The 20,464-nt window shown below is 31.8% G+C and overlaps 1 protein-coding gene across 5 annotated transcripts in view; it reads left to right on the forward strand.

The window, feature by feature from the left end:
- The window catches only part of LOC134707851 (cAMP-regulated phosphoprotein 21-like), a 74,989-nt gene extending 54,883 nt beyond the window's left edge, over positions 1–20,106 (forward strand). For 3 of the 5 annotated variants that reach the window (XM_063567944.1, XM_063567945.1, XM_063567948.1), the window contains 16 exons: positions 523–639; positions 1,461–1,530; positions 1,851–1,998; positions 3,000–3,140; positions 3,842–3,953; positions 6,336–6,467; positions 8,877–8,917; positions 9,643–9,860; positions 10,548–10,679; positions 10,854–10,949; positions 12,010–12,131; positions 12,694–12,909; positions 14,138–15,005; positions 16,012–16,111; positions 16,804–16,913; positions 18,013–20,106. In XM_063567944.1, the coding sequence (XP_063424014.1) occupies positions 523–639; positions 1,461–1,530; positions 1,851–1,998; positions 3,000–3,140; positions 3,842–3,953; positions 6,336–6,467; positions 8,877–8,917; positions 9,643–9,860; positions 10,548–10,679; positions 10,854–10,949; positions 12,010–12,131; positions 12,694–12,909; positions 14,138–15,005; positions 16,012–16,111; positions 16,804–16,913; positions 18,013–18,287 (2,898 nt within the window). In that variant the 3' untranslated portion in view covers positions 18,288–20,106. The remainder of the gene's footprint in view (positions 1–522; positions 640–1,460; positions 1,531–1,850; positions 1,999–2,999; positions 3,141–3,841; positions 3,954–6,335; positions 6,468–8,876; positions 8,918–9,642; positions 9,861–10,547; positions 10,680–10,853; positions 10,950–12,009; positions 12,132–12,693; positions 12,910–14,137; positions 15,006–16,011; positions 16,112–16,803; positions 16,914–18,012) is intronic. The other 2 variants (XM_063567946.1, XM_063567949.1) reach the window with 2 other exon arrangements.
- Positions 20,107–20,464: the final 358 nt, after the last annotated feature.

Consider the following 20,464-nt stretch of genomic DNA (forward strand, 5'->3'; position numbering starts at 1 on the left):
GAGTAATGAATGAAATAAGTTATATAACCTGTCATCAGATGATTTAAATGCATCAAGCAGTTGTATTAGAGCTCAGAAAAAATTAAGGTACAGCATGTGACTTATTCTCAATCTTGTAGATGTGTCGATCTGAAAAAAAATCGCCTTTCAGGTGATATCAAATTTACAAATTTACTTAGGACATGTTAAAAGTCAGACCTTTTGCAACTTTGCATAATTGCTTTTTGAAATTTTATTTTGTATTTGAACATGTCATAAAGTTTGTTAATTTCTGTAAGAGTTATATCATTGAATTTAAGGCCAAATAATGTGAAATGCAAATATCTCAAGAATGTCAATGTTCATATTTGTAATAAGTGGAAATTTAGATGGCAACAAATATGTTATACTGAAAATATTGAAGAAATCACAAATATCGGTGTGTTTTTTTTTATGCTGTGTAAAACTAGTAGTTTACTTAACTTTAATAATTTTTTCAGTAATTAGAATATTCTAATAGTTATTGTTTTTTGCTTTTTACAGAACAATCCTAAACAAGGGAAGCTAACTAGAAGTAAAGCATTTGAAATTACCTCGCCACCTTTAGAACAACAAAATCTTTTAGAGAGTCCATCAAATGGCATGCTTACAAAATCTCTGGTGAGTAGTATCACTTTAATACCATAAATAAGTTAATTCTGGAAATTGACTGAGTTATGTTTGACACTTTTTCTTTAAATTGCTTATAATAGATATAGGAAGATGTGGTGTGAGTGCCAATGAGACAACTCTCCATCCAAGTAACAATTTAAAAAGTAAACCATTATAGGTTAAAGTATGGCCTTCAACACGGAGCCTTGGCTCACACGGAACAACAAGCTATAAAGGGCACCAAAATTTCTAGTGTAAAACCATTCAATTGGGAAAACCAACAGTCTAATCTTTATAAACAAAACGAGAAACGAGAAACACGTATATATTACATAATCAAACGACAACTACTGTACATCAGATTCCTGACTTAGGACAGGTGCAAACATTTGCAGCGGGATTAAACGTTTTTTATAAGTATTATTGATTGATGATTTTTTGACAAACAGCTTGATGATATAGAGATAGACAATATATGTAAAAAACTTGTTGTTTATGAAATCAACTGCAACATCTTAATTTTTTTTCTCTCAAGGAAATGCAACAGTTGTAAGAAATTGAAATTATATTTAAAGTCAAGATGCGCAATATATTTTGGCTGAAACCCCAAACTCTGATAAATGTTGAAAAAAGTATTATCATTATGTTTTGAAAAGGTGTATCGTTTTTCAGAATTAAGCAGTATTCTTTCTAATTGATATTTTGGACCCTTTCCACTTTGTAAAACATAACATATGTACTATTACCTCTCTGATAAAGTATCTACCATTAAAAAGCAATTAATATCAAATTGTGTATTGCTAAATGTTTTAATGTTCTTTTGCTTTTAGTCAGCAAGCAAATTGGAAAAGCATGGTTCACAAAGTTCTGAGGCAGGCACCTCATCAAGTTTATCTAGAGGTATGATTGAATAAAATACTAAATTTAAAGACAAGGTGAAGGCCAATAGCTTGTTTATATCTGTAGTCATGTCAAAATTTGCTCTTAAAATAAAATTTTGTTTTCTGTAGCTATATATAACAAAATTCCTAGTATAGTATATTTGATATAAATTGTATGTGTATGTTTGAAACAGTTTTACTAAGATAGTTCTTTAAATAAAACAGCAAGTTATTTATAATTTGAAATTCAATTATAAGATCACTTTGTTGATTCTAATTGTAATTTGAATTTAATGAAACTTGATTTAGATTTAAGTTCTCTTTTATTTAATTTTTTAGATTCAAGTTTTGATAAAAGTCCTTACAAAGATTCTACTGGTATAGATTTAGAGGAATTTATTCGTAAAACTCTGAACAAAACACAGAAAGACAGAAGTATGCTTCTTAAGCTGGAGACTGATATCAATAACTTTATTAATGAACCAAAGTAAGTGGGACTACTTAAATGTGTAATACCACCATTGACTTTCCCCCATTAGTCTATGTTAAATTCACACTTATCGAAAAGATGTGCAAATTTATCTTTATTTCAAGTAAAGAAATACTTGGCATGAGTAAAGTTTTATCCTGTCCAGTACTAAAGACAAAATTTCATATTACATTTCATTGCATATAAGAAAATAACCAGCACTGGAAGTTAACAAAACACATTTTCACCTTTTATGTCCCCCATCTTAGAGGAGGTAGGATTAAGTTTAACCCTTGTCCGTATGTATAAAGTAAAGTTGGTTTCTGTTTTCTAACTTTAGTTTGCCTCAGCCAAATGTTACACAATACTAATTACCACAAAACACAGATCAAGTTTGAAATTAGGTGGCATCACTTTAAATATTGCAGATTTATGCCCTTTTATAAATAAAAAAATGCTTATTTTTCAGTTTCTTCTTGTAGTTATGAACCAATAATAACCATGGTTCTATTGACTACTGACTTTGGACAGGCACATGCAAAATGTATCAGAGTTAAACATATTTGTGAGCTTTCAACCCTTCCCTTACCAGGGACATTGATGTAACAGCACAGCATAAAAAAAAATTGTAAAAACTCAAAGTTAGAAAACAATGTAAATAAAAAAATAAAAAATAGACACAAATCACCAAAATAAAATTACTCCCAGATACTGAAAACTAGTTTAAAGCCAATTACAAAATAATAAATAAATCATGTTTTCCAGACTAAAGTTTCAATCAGTACACATCTAACCAATTTAGTGTAAAAACTACATAAATAGTCTGTGAAACATAAGACTTTGTATTCAAGAATTTAATGGTTTCTTGAATATCTATGTTATTTCCTTTAATAATAGCATGGAAATATATGTTGAATATTCACCATATGTTAATGCTATTCAGACTTTTAGAATGAGTTGAATCTCTGTTTTTGTCATGATTAACCTCTGTTTTAACTTTATATTTCCATATTTTACAGGCACCATTACCTCAAGTTCCCTCAGATGTCATCGTATGATCGAATGTTGGTCCACAGAATATCAGCTTTCTTTGGTTTAGACCATAATGTTGATCAGACAGGCAAATGTGTTATTGTCAACAAAACATCTAACACAAGGGTGTAAGTTCCCCCTTCTTTATAATATCTTAATATTTAAGAATTGAATGCTTCTTTTTGTAAATTTATTGTGGTGTAAAAGCGTTGACCGAAGTACATTTTGTATGAAGCACGCCCTTCGTTCTAAAAATGTATGCACGGTCAAAGCTTTTACAACCCTATAAAGTTACAAAAAGAAGCATTCAATACTTATAATTACATTTTTTAGCTAGGATCATGAAAACACGATTTTTATCAAGTTTTATTTAACTCACTTGTGCACTTTATTGTGGGACCTCGTGTCATCATGAATGATAAATTTTATTGTCTAATGCAATTGCTTACGGAATAGCATGTGATGTACAGTTAGCCAATCAGAATAAAGTATTATAAACGTACATCTAATGTAATTATGTCTTTATGAAAAATCACAACAACCTGTTTGTCAGGTTTTACACTTTTAAACTGAGATATAAATATAATTGCATAATATTATATATTATAATATTATAATATTATAATGTAAAACATATGACAAGTTAGATAAACCTAGACTTTAAAATATATTGTTAACAATATGAGAGTTATGTTAAACAAAAATGTAGAACTTAAAATGTATTACAAAAGCAAATATTTGAATTTTAAAGACATTACAAGTCTGCAATTATGTGAAAAAATTGTTTAACTAGATGTGACATTTATATATTGAATAATTTTACTTGCAGACCTGACTTTAGCTTTAGGGAACACATAGAGTCTGGGGAACCAGGTCATCTCTCTCTTAGGAAACCAAAGATGATAATGAAGAGGAGTGTAAACAGTTTAGATGATAGAGAGGTAATAAATAGGAACAAAACAATGTAGACATGTTACACAACAGTCCGTGTGGATTTTGCTTTTTCCACCTCCCCACTCGTGCTCACTCAAGCTATAGATAATCTCTGTTTTTGTAAAAATATTGATAACAAATGCTTATCTGATGTTTTCAATTGATTGTACTTGCAAGTATTTTGATTAAACATTCTGTATTCTGTATTCTGTAGGTGTCGCTGTTGACACTGGATTGTCTCCCTTGTAATTTTTGAAATCTCATGTGTATATATTTCACTCTGGTAAACAACTCACTTGTACTTTAAAATATATACTTTTAGGTGGCAACGGCGCTTAACATAATTTGACAAAAATTAAAAATATATACATTTATTTATTAAGGGGGGGGGGGGAAATTAAAAAAAAAAAATAAAAAAGATACAGCAGTCTGAAAAGGAATATAATACTGTTCTAATAAATCATCATGAACACATAAAAAATGCAGCAGCAGCAGCCATTTTTCTATTTTTAGTGTAGTGTTGAAAGGGTAAATTCGTAAAGACCACAACCCCTACCCCCCCCCGGGGGGGGGGGGGGAAATTAAAAAAAAAAAAAAAAATTAAATATTTCATTAATCAAAACGGTGCGACTCGCAAATAAAGTCACCCAACAAACGCATTAGAGACGGAGACATTGTCGTTTTTTTCTATTGACAATAAAAGTTCCAAATCAATATGCAACGATGCTGTGTTAAAGTATATCTCATGTATAAGTTTTTGTCTTGCCTCTTCATAGTTTTCACAAAATAACAAATAATGTTCCACAGTTTCTAATTGACCACAATCACACTTGGTAGATTTTAAATTAAACATAAGAAATTGCATGCCCGCTTATATGGGTGGGCAGAGTGGACACGCTACAAATTTTGCCCACCTGGTGCCCACTTACACTGTGGACAGGTGGACAAAACAAAATCCACCTGAACTGTAGTGTATATCATAGATTATTGTAATATATCAAACAAGAGAGGGTTTCTCGGCTACAATCTCATCAAATCCTACAGTTACCTTTGTTTTTCTCCAAAATGTGTCCTTCCCAGCTACAATCTCATCAAATCCTACAGTTAACTGTTTTTTCCTCCAAAATGTGTCCTTTCCAGCTACAATCTCATCAAATCCTGAAGTTACTAAGTTTTCACTCCAAAATGTGTCCTTTCCAGCTACAATCTCATCAAATCCTACAGTTACCTAGTTTTTACTCAAAAATGTGTCCTTCCCAGATACAATCTCATCGAATCCTGCAGTTACCTAGTTTTTACTAAAAAAAAGTGTCCTTCCCAGCTACAATCTCATCAAATCCTACAGTTACCTGGTTTTTACTCCAAAATGTGTCCTTCCCAGCTACAATCTCATCAAATCCTGCAGTTACCTAGTTTTTACTCCAAAATGTGTCCTTCCCAGCTACAATCTCATAGAATCCTACAGTTACCTGGTTTTTCTCCAAAATGTGTCCTTCCCAGCTACAATCTCATAGAATCCTACAGTTACCTGGTTTTTCTCCAAAATGTGTTCTTCCAATTTCACGTTTTCTTCACCAGATGTTGAATCAGAGTTTAGGAACAGCTGTTTTCAGTAGTTACACTATCCCAAAATGAGTGGGATCCAAATAAATATTTACAAATTTTCCACACAATAAGTCTTCGGGCTGCATCTCTAGCCAAGAAATATTTCTTGAGTTTGAAAGGCCATTGATAATATTATTTTGATGACTTTTTTCCTATGCAAAGTTATGTGCATAGGTCATGAGACATACACATTCTTTCTACCCGACTGAGAAAAATTCATGTCACTGGAACACTTTGACATGGAAAAAAATCAAGATTGAAAGATAAAAGTTAAATTTGAAAAATAGTTATAAGCTACAATATTGCATTGAACTTATTTTCAACTTGAATATTCTTTTAAAAATAGTTTGTTTTGCATCAATTCAGTTTTTGGATTACATATTTCATTAGCATATTCTCTTCTTTAAATTCATATTTTTTTTCACAAGTTCAAACATAACTGCCAGTGGCGGATCCAGAATAAGGGGGGGCCTCTGGTTGACCTAAGGGAGGGCTGCTCCAGTCATGCTTCAGTGATTCCCTATATAATCAACCAAATTTTTCCCACAAAAGGGGGAGCCAGGCCCTCCCCCCTGGATCCGCCTATGACTGCAGAATTCTGATATCATTTTTTTTTTTTGATTCAGGAAACAATGAAACAAAGATTTGTTTGAAAAGTATCTTGCTTATGAATTATCTCCCTTTTGAAACCATCTTTGATGGGATAGTAAAAGGACACAGATGTTTTTGTTTATACAAGAAAAAATAAAATCATATATTTTAATGTCTAACCTATATTTATATAGAGCCATTACAAGCTATCTGCTAGAAGTCTAGGGGATACAAGAGGGAAAGCCAAGTCATTTGAAGAGCGAAAAGAACAATATGAAAAAGTCAGAAGTAAAATATTCAAAAGTGTTGATGATTCTGGACTACAGGTAAGTTTATTCTTTCTACTTAGATTTTTGTCGAGCCTTCGACTTAAGTCGAAAAAGCGAGACTAAGCGATCCTACATTCCGTCGGCGGCGGCGTCCACAAATATACACTCTGTGGTTAAAGTTTTTGAAATTTTAATAACTTTCTTAAACTATACTGGATTTCTACCAAAATTTGACAGAAGCTTGTTTATGATCATAAAAAAGTATCCAGAAGTAAATTTTGTAAAAAAAAAATCCATTTTTCCGTATTTTACTTATAAATGGACTTAGTTTTTTCTGCGTGTAACATAACATTCACTCTGTGGTTAAAGTTTTTGGAATTTTAATAACTTTCTTAAACTATCCTGGGTTTGTACCAAAATTGGACAGAAGTTTGTTTATGATCATAAGATAGTATCCAGACGTAAATTTTGTAAAAAAATAAATCCATTTTTTCCGTATTTTACTTTTAAATGGACTTAGTTTTTCTGCCGGGAAACATTACATTCACTCTGTGGTTAAAGTTTTTAAAATTTTAATAACTTTCTTAAACTATCCTGGGTTTGTACCAAACATGGACAGAAGCTTGTTTATGATCATAAGATAGTATCCAGAAGTAAATTTTGTAAAAAAATAAATCCATTTTTTCCGTATTTTACTTTTAAATGGACTTAGTTTTTCTGCCGGGAAACATTACATTCACTCTGTGGTTAAAGTTTTTAAAATTTTAATAACTTTCTTAAACTATCCTGGGTTTGTACCAAACTTGGACAGAAGCTTATTTATGATCATAAGATAGTATCCAGCAGTAAATTTTGTAAAAGATAACTCCATTTTTTCTGTATTTTACTTTTAAATGGACTTAGATTTTCTTCCTGTTAACATTACATACAGTCTGCAGTTAAAGTTTTCAAAACATTTATTAGATTCATTAACTATCCTAGATTTTTACCAAACTTGGACAGAAGCTTCTTACAATCATAAGATAGTATCAAGAGAAATATTTTTATTGATTTTTTCCTCATTTTTGTTGAGCCTGCGAATTACAGCAAAAGTAGGCGAGACACTGGGTTCCGGGGAACCCTTACAAATTTTTTGTCTTCTAGTCCTCACTGCAATAATTGTTCTCTTTTGTCTGTCTGTCTGTCTGACACACACTTCATGAAGTGTTATTTTTGCCTGAAAGTTGTATTCTTGGTGGGATTGCCTCTCATATTGGTCAGTTGATACTGTTTTTTTTCGATTTGATAAACTTTTCTGGAGATATATATGACTGACAAATTGAAGCATAGTTACACCTTGTGATGTCAAACGGATACCATGAAAGATTTTAATATGGTCAAGGCTCACAGTTCTCATAGTTAATAGGGAGAAGTGACATCTCTTTTGAAACTGATAAGTGATGAGACTTAAAAGAGAAGTGATGATTTGTTTGCAGTTGGTAACAAATAGGGATAAGTGGTGAGGCTTAAAAGAGGGGATACATGAGAGTGCTACTTCATTTCCAGCGTTATAATGACAATGATATACATATATCTTGACATTTGATTCTTTGCTCAATAATTATCAACGTTACCAGGATTATAATTTAGTACGCCAGACACGCATTTTGTCCACATAAGACTCATCAGTGATGCTCATATCAAAATATTTATAAAGCCAAACAAGTACAAAATTGAAGAGCATTGAGGATCCATCAGTGTTCAAATCATTTGTGAGACATTTGTATCCTGTCAATTTAATTCATCATTTAAATCATCTCTGAGAATAACATTACAGTTGTCTCAGTTTATGTTTTAATTGTCATTCATAGTTATATAATCACAATTATATATTTCACTCATCACTGTCAGGAACTGCCAACAAAACATCTAGTACTATTGAATATTTAAAGGGGAAATCAAAAGAAAAGTAATTATCATTTATCAATTAAGAGTTCAATGAGGAAAACTATTCTGTTTGTGATATACATTGTTTCTCATTAAGAAATACATAAATAGTGACTTAAATTTATAAATTGAAATAATGAGTTTTCATTATACAAAATGTATGTACTTATTACTAGACAACCTATACGTCTAGTAATTGGTGCTGAATAATTTTGCTTTTTGGATCATGGTTCTTTGCTAACTGTGCCATTTGTGAGTCTAGTTTGTATCCTAAGATTTCAAATTTCAGTCATAGTAAAAAGTAAAAATATTATAGAAATATCTGACAATTTCCATTGCTTAGTTATTAATGATATTAAATTACTCACAATTTTTTCAAGACAAAACATTGTACAACATCTCACACTTTGATTCAGTATAAATAAGAACATATGAGCTACAAATATCAGATTGTTACATATATATTCTTTATAACTTTCATTGTAACAATGTAAATTCAATACAAATTAATGGCTTGTAATAATGTTGTGTGGTTTTTAGGTGGAAGCATTTACAGAAGAAGAGATGGCAATCACACAAATGTAAGTTACAATAATGACTTATTATATTGCAGACCTGACTTAAGCTTTATGGATCATATAGAGTCTTGGGAACCATGTTATCAGAAAACCAAAATGATAATGGCCTTTGTTAGTCTTGTATTGTTTTTAGTTTTAGTTTATTATGTTTTGGAGTTTTCATTTTTAGTATGACGTCTATTTTCATTGAACTTGGGCACATTTTTGTTAAGGGTCCAGCTGAAGTCTGCATAAAGGTCTGATAATTTCTTGCTGTGTAGAAGACCCATTGGTGACCTTAAGCTGTTGTTTTTTTTTTGCTCCTTGGTCAGTTTTTTGTCTCTTTGACACATTCACTTTGTGGACACATTCCCCATTTCTATTCTCAATTTGATATTATATTGTCATAAAAATAAGATGAAGTGGCTTAATACTGCCTTTCTTGCACTGCTTTGTATTGAAAATTGAAATGAAATTTTGAGCAATACAAATTATTTTTATGTAATAAGCATTGGAAATTACTACTAAAAGGAATTAATTACATGTTGAGCTTTATTACAATTGATTGTGAGTAATTGATATAGAAATGAAAAAAAGGCTAGACTTTTCTTTAATATCATTGTTTACAAATTATAAAATTACAATAACCATATGTGTGTTTCTGTTGAGTTGTAGATATAAGGCAAATGGAGCAAGTCTAGACTTCCTTAATAATTGTACAGTATAATAAACATGTGTTTTGGTTGTAGATATAAAGCAGATGGAGCACCTGTTCGACCTAGTAGCCTGAGTAGGAACGCAGAAGGTAATCACCTTGGAAGTAGCACTGACTCTAGTGGATACGGAACTGATGATCGGAGTTCATCTAGGGTCAGAGGTTTACCAAAAGCTAACAGTTTTGGTGGAATCACACATGTTAATCAAAAACAGGGAGGGATACATAAAGGTTACAGTATGAACAAAGCAGGTATTGCATAAAAAACATTGTTACCATTTTGATTTTATTTGAAATTCTTTTTGGGAAAATTACAATATTCTTTGAAACCTTAAAAGTTATGAGTAATTTAATTATTTCCCTCATTTCAGAGTTGGGGTTTTCTAAATAAAGGCAACAGTAGTATACTGCTTGTCAAAACTCATAAATCCATGGACAAAAAACAATATCGGGGTAACAAACTAAAACTGAGTTTCTAAATCATTGTCTGTTCATTTGTTCAACAAATATTTTCCTCCAATTTTTCTCAGGAACTGCACAACAGAATGACCTGATATTTGGTTATCAGCTTGGTGGTGATCAGTTGTAACGTATGAACACTCTATTCATCCCACCCCTATTTCCAACCACTACCTTTAACCTGGTACAGTGGTGTAATGGAACAAAATAAAAACAAACTGTAAAAATCAGTTGAAAAAGGCTAGGCTAATACAAAGCACAAAAACACAAAAGACACAAAAGTACAGACCTGAAAGTACTTGCAGTTACTGAAAACTAGTTAAAAGCTGATAACTAATAAAATCATGCATCTGAAACTTAGTATGTGCATACTAACAAATATCTGCTATCAACACCAAATTCTTCAATAAACTACATGTTAAACAAATAGTTTACAAAAATAACGAACTCTGACAAGGTCTCATATGTATGTAATTTTAGACTCCTTTAATTGTGGAATGTCCATGTCCATGGGAGGTCAAAGAGGAATTCCAACTCCACCTGGAAGTAGAACTGATAGTTCACCATTATCTAGATGTAGTTCATCAGGGCCAGTACAATCACCGATACAAGGTTTGTACTTATACATCTTTGGCAATCTCTTCATTTTATTCAGCACCTTTTTTGCGCTCATGTGGCGTAAAGCACACACCAATCAATCAATATTTTATTCAGTACTTGAAAAGCCAATATGTTATAAATAGATAGTTGCATTATATATTTCAAAATGATTTTTTTGTGTTATAGGTATATTCCCGGGGCAAGGTGGACAACAAGTATACATTGTAGCAACAGATTTAAACAATATCCCACCTGGCAGTGTTATTTTAGACCCAAGAACAGGTACATATAATTTAATTAGAATATAAGAGGAGGGAAGGGTTGAATTTAAAGGTGTCATCAAAAGCTTTTTATGTCCATAGCATAAGACATTTCAGTAAACCGTTCTGTGACAGAGAAAAAAAGGCAAATTTGAACATGACCTTTACAAAAATAAATCTTTTTGGAATATATCTTTAGAACCCCCACTACAAAGAGTCATTTCTTTCAGTCATGTATATACTGGGAGTTTTTAAGGCAAAAAAAAAATGAAACAAATAAACGTTGGTTTACTTTTCTAGTTGATTTAGTAATTCATTTACCTAATTAATTCTTCATACATAATAAAATAATAGAACAGGTAGAAAATTATTGGGTAAGAAATGATTGATTTTCATTATGCAAATAGCTTTCCTTTAAGATAATCTCTCTGTATGTCCTCAGTAGAATAGGCCACCTATTAATCTGGTCTGTTTATACTTTTGTCCACACCATATATATCAGGTTGAAGTTTTTGGTCAAGGTATCATATGTCAAATTATTTTAGAGTCAATTTTATGGTTCACAACCATTAAGTTCTGAGATAGTTAATCCAGTACAGTTCATGGTTAAAAATTTTGGTCAAGAAAGTTTTCCATGAAGTTGTGATCTCATCAACTTAAAAATAAGTACATGTGTTCATTTACATGTAATTTTTATGCAAAAAAAAGCAAAACAATTTTGACCCTGATTCCACTGGTTAAGAGGGGAGAAAGATACCAGAGGGACGTTCAGACTCATAGATCGATAATAAACTGACAACACCATGTCTAAAAAAGATAAAGACAGTCAAACAATAGTACACAACATAAAAAATAGAAGACTAAGTTACACGAACCCTACCAAAAACTGTTGGTGATCTCAGGTACTACAGAAGGGTAAGCAGATCTTGCTCAACATGTGGCACCCGTCATGTTGCTCATATTATTCCAAACCTTGGCAATTGTCTAATTCAGTAGGTCACATGTTTATGAAGCGTGGTGTCTGATGATCACATATTCTTTTATATGTATTGAATTATATTTTTTGTTTCTTGTTATTGAAGGTCATCCGTATTCTAATTCTGATGGTAGTGTATACCACCACACACCAGGTCATCCTCCACCTCAACACACTACCATGGTCCAACAACAACAACAACAGATGCCTCCAGAAATGTGGACCAATGTAAAATATATTTTATAACATGTGTGAACATTTTGTTTAATGTATTTTTGAATGATATGTGGGGTATGCTTTTATTCAGTTTGCGGCCCTAACGTCACAGTACCCAAAATGCACCTATTCAACAAAAATAGCTGTGGAAATCTTACAAGTTTTATTTGAGACTAAGACACTATATACCTCTTGCAATATAGGTCAACATGTTTCTATATACACAAAACATTCACATATGTATCAATAGATGAGCCATTCACTAAAAAGGTTAAATCCACGGAAATGTCACGAGACACTCACAAAAAGACATCTGTTAAACGAGCAAATAAAATATGATACAAGCAACCATTCTGTCAAAAAAACAATATTTAGCATGGACTGATGTCAAATTGTTCTAAATATTTGAAGAAATAGAAAAAAAACACCTGTTATTGGATTTTTAATGATGTGAATTTAAGCATGTATGCAATTTGGGTACACCTCATTACACAATCATGGGTCTTTAAATTTTATCATGGTACTCCTGTAAGCTTGAGGAGAATACAAATTCAATTGACCTTTTTGACCTTAGGTACCACAGCCTGAATGTCAAGGAGTACCAGAGGTTTGTCATCATTTGTCATCACTAAATCTGAGTCAGCAGTCATCTCTAAGTCACCAGAACTCTTTAGACAGTACAGGAGAACCACCGGGTTGTCAAACTTCTTTACAAGGTGGTCAACAGATTGTCATGGCAACACAGCCACAAATGCAAACAGTATTTTCCCAGCAAGGACCTACTGCACAGGTACATAAGTATATATTTAAGCAACATGTTGTATTTTATTCAATGGAGTTTCAGTTATTATACCCCACGCAACGAGTTGCGGAGGGTATAATGTTTTTGACCCGTCTGTCAGTCCTGTTTCTTGTCATCGCAGCACCTCTCAAACCACACAAAAGAATTTCACAAAACCTTTTCAGATAATAAGGACATACTATGTAGTTGTGCATATCGACTGGAAATTGCGATTCAATTTATTTTCTAGGAGTTACGCCCCTTTGAACTTATTTACTTTAATGTGCTACTGCAACAGTTTGTCATCTCAACTCCTCTCAAACCACACATAAGAATTTCACGAAACCTTTTCAGATAATAAGGACATACTATGTAGTTGTGCATATCGATGGGAAATTGCTATTCATTTTTTTTTTCTAGGAGTTACGCCCCTTTGAACTTATTTACTTTAATGTACTACTGCAACAGTTTGTCAGCACAACTCTCAAACCACACAACAGAATTTTACTAAACCTTTTCAGATAATCAGGACATACTATGTATTTGTGCATATCGACGGGAAATTGCGATTCAATTTTTTTAGGAGTTACGCCCCTTTGAACTTATTTGCTTCAATGTACTTCTGCAACAGTTTGTCATCTCAACTCCTCTGAAACCACACAACAGAATTTCATGAAATTTTGTAGATAATAAGGACATACTATTTAGATGTTTGGCAGGAAATTAATTTTTCTTATACAATTTTTTTTTCTTGCACTTATTTAATTTCTCCAATGACAATATGGGGACGTGGGGTATGTGAGCGTGCTCACTAAGGTTCTTTAATTTTCTCTTAAAGTATACTTGATATTATTTCATGTCTAGCCTTGTATTGTTTGCCATCTTGAATCTTTGTATTTTTAAGAAATGTCATAAAACAGATAACAAGGGGAAACATGATTCATAATCAGGGGCACAATCCAGTAGTAGTACTTGTAATTGATTATTTCCCATGTAGTTTAATGTATTGTGTAAGAGACCGTAATGACAAAATGTGTTTTAACTTGGCTTCAAAAGGGACACTAATGAAATATGTAATTTTTGTGTAAAAAAAAGATATTTATACATTTTGACTTGCACTGAGAGTTCTCTCATTCGTACTCATACCACATTTACTTATTTATATTCATAACAAATTGTGTACGATGATGAATTCACTTGCAAAAACTGAAAAACATTCTTTTTTGTGAATTTGTAGGGGCAATATTATCCTTGTCCACAGAACATGCAGACCTCTAATGTACGATATATGTACCCTGTTCAGACAAGTATGGCACAAGGACAGCCATCTGTAGCAGTAGACAACCAAACTATCATCCAGAGTGCACCATTTCAATCACAAATGACAACGGGATATCCTAATTATCAAGGAAACACTGTACAGAGTGTCGAGACAGTTAATCAAAGTTCATTTCCTATTCACGGAGCATCAGACAGTTATCAAACATATCCTGTTCAATATCCTAGCCAAAGTGCATGTAATTACGGTCAGATGCAATCAACTTTGTATTATAGTAATGTGCCCACCTCAAGCCCACAAATGGGACTAATTTATAATGGAAATCAGGGACAGTTTCAGAGTCAAATTCAGCCTAGTCAAACAAACCCGCCTTTAGCAATGCAAGGCTCTACTCCCATGTTAAACATGGGTCAGCCTGTTGCAGTGGGAAATGTACAAACACCTAACACGCATAATTACATGTATCAAACAATGGCTCAGGTAGGCCAGCCTCAACAGCAGCAAAGGACTCCTAATCCCCAGATAGTTCAGATACCAAATGTTCAAGTGCATAATCCTACACAGACAGTTCCAATCATTAGAAATATGCAAATGAATATGCAGATTCCTACACAAGTTGGTGGTATTCAACAACAGCAAGGATTGGTTGCAGGTCAACCATCACAAGTGACAGTTAGTGCAAAAAATTTGACAGTTGAAGGAACAATGCCAAAATATGAACTGGAAAATAAAGATTGTGCTATGGGAAATTTTGGAGGCCAAGTGGTGGCTGGTCCACCAGCTCGTCAGTTCGTACCAGGTTTTAGAAATGCTACACAAATAACAGGTAATAATTGCCAAATATCATGCATTACTTGGACATCACTTGCGAAAAACTAGTTCAGAAAAAAAACAATAGAACGAAAATTTTGACAAAATTTCACTAACTTTAAGATAGTTCAGGTTTGACATATTTTATATTTACCATTCATTCATTGGCAAAATACTGTTTTGACCTAATCAGAAATAGGGAAAAGGGGAATTTTCATGCCCACCTACGATAGTAGAGGGGCATTATGTTTTCTGGTCTGTGCCTCCATTCGTTCGTCCGTGCGTAAGTTTTTGGTCAAGGTAGTTTTTATTGAAGCTAAAGTCCAATCAACTTGAAACGTAGTACACTTGTTGCTTATGATATGATCTTTCTAATTTTAAAGCCAAGTTAGACTTTTAACCCCAATTTCACAGTCAACTGACCATAGCAAATGAAAGTTGAAGTTTTTGGTCAAGGTAGTTTTTGCTAAAGCTGAAGTAGATCAACTTGAAACTTAGTACACTTGTTGCTTATGATATGATCTGTCTAATTCTAATGCCAAATTAGATTTTTTACTCAATTTCACAGTCCATTCAACATGGAAAATGAAAGTGCAAGTGGGGCATCCGTGTACTTTGGACACATTCGTGTTTATCAATTGCTTTTCATATAAGTTTATGAAATGATTTTTAAAGCCATTTTGTTCATAGAACGGGTTCACATCCATTCGATTACATGTACTACAAAACAAAATTGGGCAAATTACTTAAATAAAGCTAATGCTATGAAATTGGATATGTTTAACTAAGAGTTGCTTTATAGATATATGGATTTATTGCTGCTTGCTAAGGGTCCAGTTGAAAATATTTCGTGACTGACAGAAGGCTAGTTGAAAATTTCTAAAAAGAGAAGAAGAAAAAATATTTAGGACAACAAATTATGAAAGCCAAGTATATATTGAGTATGAAACAATATTTGTTTCCTTTTTTCATGTGGTTAACTTACTATTTTGATTTTAATTTTTTATATTTTTGTTTTTCAGATTGTCGATTATTAGGTCAGCAAACCTTTCGTCCACAGCAGCAGGTTCAAATTCACCAACAGTCATATGTACAGCCGCAGAAACAAAAGTCAGTAATTAGGTATTGTTGTTGATATTATATATTTTACATGAAATGTCACAATTGTTGTGGAAAGAAGCAATTAACTTTTTGTATGTTCATATGTTCTTTTATTCAATTCCTTGTCTCAAATCCTATTAAACCATTGATTGGTTTTCAGTTTAAAACTTGAAGAAAATCTCTTGAACCAGTTAAAATTAAGCACCTTATATATTTTCGTGCCCCATTTATGGGCATTATGTTTTCTGGTCTGTGCATCCGTCTGTACGTTCTTCCCGCTTCAGAATAGAGTTTTTGGTCGAGGTCAGGTTAAAGTTTATGATCTTTCTAATGTTAATGCCAAATAAGAGTTTTTATCCCATTTTCATGGTCCAATGAATATAGAAAATGATAGTGCAGATGGGGCATCCGTGTACTTGGAACACATTCTTGTTTGTCCCTAAATTTGTGTAGTTTAACCATTGCAAAATATTGACTTAGCCATGTGAGTTTTATCTCAGTATGCATTTAACATTTCACTCTCTAATTGAATTGGTTGATGTGTACCGCAAATATGGTGTTCATCATAACTACACCTATACAGTCGTGATTAGTAAAGCTTGCAAGAAACTTCAGATCGTGTAAACTTGTTGAAGTGCATTTGTAGTGATATATCTTTATATAAAGTAAATACGAAAGGTTTCTTCACTTACATTTGTTATTGATACTTACAGAAGTACTGGTACAACATACTCTAATAAACAACAAAAGTTGAGGAAATCTCGTAGTAGAGAAAATGATTCTTCACCCCATCAGAGTATTGATAGTAACGATAGTCAGGCAGGTTAGTATACAAAACTAGGATTACCATAAAAGACAAAAATATATCAAAGGGACATTCAAACTCATAAATCAAAAATAAACTAGGTTAGTGTACAAAAATAGGATTACCGTACAAGAGGAAAATATATCAAAGGGACATTCAAACTCATAAATCAAAAATAAATTGACAATGCCATGGAAAAAACTAAATAAAGACAAACAACAGTATATGAAACCCAACATAGACAACTACAGACAAAGTAAAATAAACCTCACCAAAAACTACAGACAGAGTGATGTAAACCTCACCAAAAACTACAGACAAAGTAATATAATTATAAACCTCACCAAAAACTATAGGTGCTAAGAGAAATAGTTTTTTAGACATATTCATATTATGTAAAGGAAACTTGGACAGTCTATGGAGATAATTTAGACAGTCTTACAGACAATTTAAATGTGTATTATTATATGGATTTTAAGAAATATATTAAGGTTTAAACTGAATTAGTCAATTGAGACAGCTTTCAAACAAAATGAATCAGAATGAGTAAAAGTAAACAAGCAATTTGATTAATTAGGGTTCTGATGAGGTTTACAGAATAGGGCATTATAGACAATAAGTGCAGAATAAAAGACTAGAAAAACGAGAAAAATTGGTCAAATAAAATTATGAATTGAAAATAATGGAGTGCTAAAATATTTAGAATAAATGTTCTTAATATACAAAGAAGAGAAAAAATGATCTAGATTAAAATAATAAATAAACAGTGGACCTCTGATCTAGACAATCATTAGATTTACATGATAACATTTATAACATCACAAAACTATTTAAAACTGTCATTTATTGCAGAAGATATGTCAGCTTACATGATATGTATGTACATATTTGAACAAAAAAATTCAAAGAAGCAGTAATTTAGTGCATTGTATGTAACATTATGAAATCATCTCCTGAAGATTGCCAAAAGGCATGAAATTGCTTTTGACATTATTTTAAAAATATTTTAATTATTTGCTATGAAATTTAGTCTTTCCTAGTTTCAAATTTTGATACACATCTACTAATATATACCAGTAGATAGAAATATGATATATATCTTTATTCTTTTCTTCAGGTCATATTTTGGAAGTGTGCGACTTGCCTGATACAATGATGCGTTCAGAAGCTGATAAACTTTTGAAAGATCTGGTTACGAGTGGGGCACAAATACAGTTCATTCATCCTGAGAATATTCAGTATCAAAATGAGGCTGGAAGTTTGCCAGTGTCAGCTTTTCACAAAATTCTTGCTATTTACCCGAGTAGTTCTGGAGCCAATCAAATTTTGAAGACTCATTCAAATAGCAAATATAAATTAAGACCATCGACTTTAGATAATATAGGAGTATAGGAACTTATATTTATTGATATTTTGTGATCTGTTCTGTACTTTTTTATTTGAAAAAAAATAGATAAAAATTTTATGATATTTTACATAAAAAGTATATTCTCTGTTGATCTGTTAAGAAGATGAAAGGAAAAAAAACAAATCTATGTTTCCCTGTTTTGTTTTTGTGCCATTTATTATGAATGAGAAAATTTGTTACATTGAAATTGTTATAATGAGAAAATTGTGTAGGTTGTTCAGATATGATCTCTGTTGGCCATCTTGAAATAGATATTGGATTTTCTCATCATCAAAAACAAACTTCACTATGGATAAAAACGTTTTCTTTATCTTCAACTTGAGATATTTGAAGACTTTTCTTGATTTTCTATTTTGTAATCTTGATAAAAAGAAATCAGGAAATTTTGGTTGTCAGATATCTTTCTTAAAAGTCAATCAATAGAAATGGTTTGAAGTGGGGGGAAATGTTAGATGAGAAATTAAATATTTGTTTCAGTGGCCTCACACTGCAAACATTTAGACCTCAAATTCTTATTGATATTGAAGGAAAATAATGCCTTAAATTATGGAAATAATGAAATTTCAAAAGATATTTTTATAGATTGTTTTCCACATGAAAGTTGTTAGTATGGATAAGATATGGTTCTCAAAATTAAAACAACTTTAATAATACATATCATTTAAGAAACAAAGAGGCCTTTATATGATTTTTTTTTTTAAAGGAGAATAGAAGGTTCCATGTTTGCAGATGCTGTGCCAGTCAGAGCAAAACATTCATTTTACTTTGGCATTATTTGACCTTTATTTGATTTGTTTCACAATGAAGGTAAACAAACTTTTAAATGATTCCCTAATTAAAAGAAATTTGTTTTTTCTTCATGAAGCTTAAGAAAAAGGCATGATGAGAGAATATATTGCTCTGCTGGGCTCCCATTGTTTTTGTGTAGTTATTTAGGGGCAAGCTTGATGCAACCAGTGTACACTACTGAATACATGACCAATATAAAAAAAAATTCTCTAAGACAGAAATGATTTTGATCATATATGATAAAAGCAACTGAAACAAATCTTTGATTTCTGTTGCCTATCAACACATTTTAAAATCATTATAATTATAAGAATAGTTTTATTTTCAAATTTTATAAACCATGTTTATTGGCTTTATTAAACAGTTTTTTTTAAGATTGTAATATGTGTACACTGGTTTTGTCCTAAGTGTTCATTCCTTGAATTCAAATGTGAAGCTATCTCCCGTACTCTTACCTTTGTTTACCCATAAGACACTATGTTTACCCATAAGACACCACACCTTGTTATCTGCACATTGTATGTGATAAGATTTTTATAGAATTATTTAGATTTTGATAGCATACTTTTCATTGTAGTTTCCTCCTCTTGACATGTTTAAGAAGGAAAAAAACATATTATAAAAAGCAGTTTTAGATGAAAAATACAGAATGTGTTGCTGTGTTATAATTGACACCCTATATAGTATACTCTGTAGTAACTAACAGTACCTACCTGTTATTCTTGAGGCATTGTGACAAATCACTCAAACATACATTATTTTTTCATATATTGGAAAAAAAATCTTTTGAAATAGATACGGCTAGAGCCAGAGGCAGTTTTGCATACCAGTCACTTAAATAAATATGTTTTTGTCTTTAATTTTAGTCAATGAGATGTAATTTAGTTCTGAAATAAAAAATATCTGAAGCCATTGAAAATGTATCCTCATATTGTGTTGATCAGAATCCAAATTAACTTCTATACACAGTGAAGAGTTTGATAAACACAAATTTTGACTTGAGAACGAAGGTCTTAAAGCGATCTAGAATAAAAATGTGTGAAATATTTAAGTTGCAATTTTGTATTTGGTTACATCAATTTTCTTACATATAATTTGTCATTATATAGTAACTGCTTGATTATCCTGGAATCCTCAATCAAATTTAGGTTTTTTATATCCGGTGAAATACTATTTTTACCAACATGTGCCTTACAAATTGTATGTAACTCCTTAACATAAATACTGTGCTTAGTTTTCAAGAAATTTCTGTGTAAGTAAAGTGTGGGAAAAGTGTGGCTAAATATCTTCTACTTTTTATAACTAAATTGTCTGTGTATGGATACTGAAAGGAATAAGTTTTATTATAAATTTTCCTTGATCCTTTAGGGTT

The sequence above is a fragment of the Mytilus trossulus genome, chromosome 2 (genome assembly GCF_036588685.1).
Source record: "Mytilus trossulus isolate FHL-02 chromosome 2, PNRI_Mtr1.1.1.hap1, whole genome shotgun sequence".
Taxonomy (NCBI): Eukaryota; Metazoa; Mollusca; class Bivalvia; order Mytilida; family Mytilidae; genus Mytilus; species Mytilus trossulus.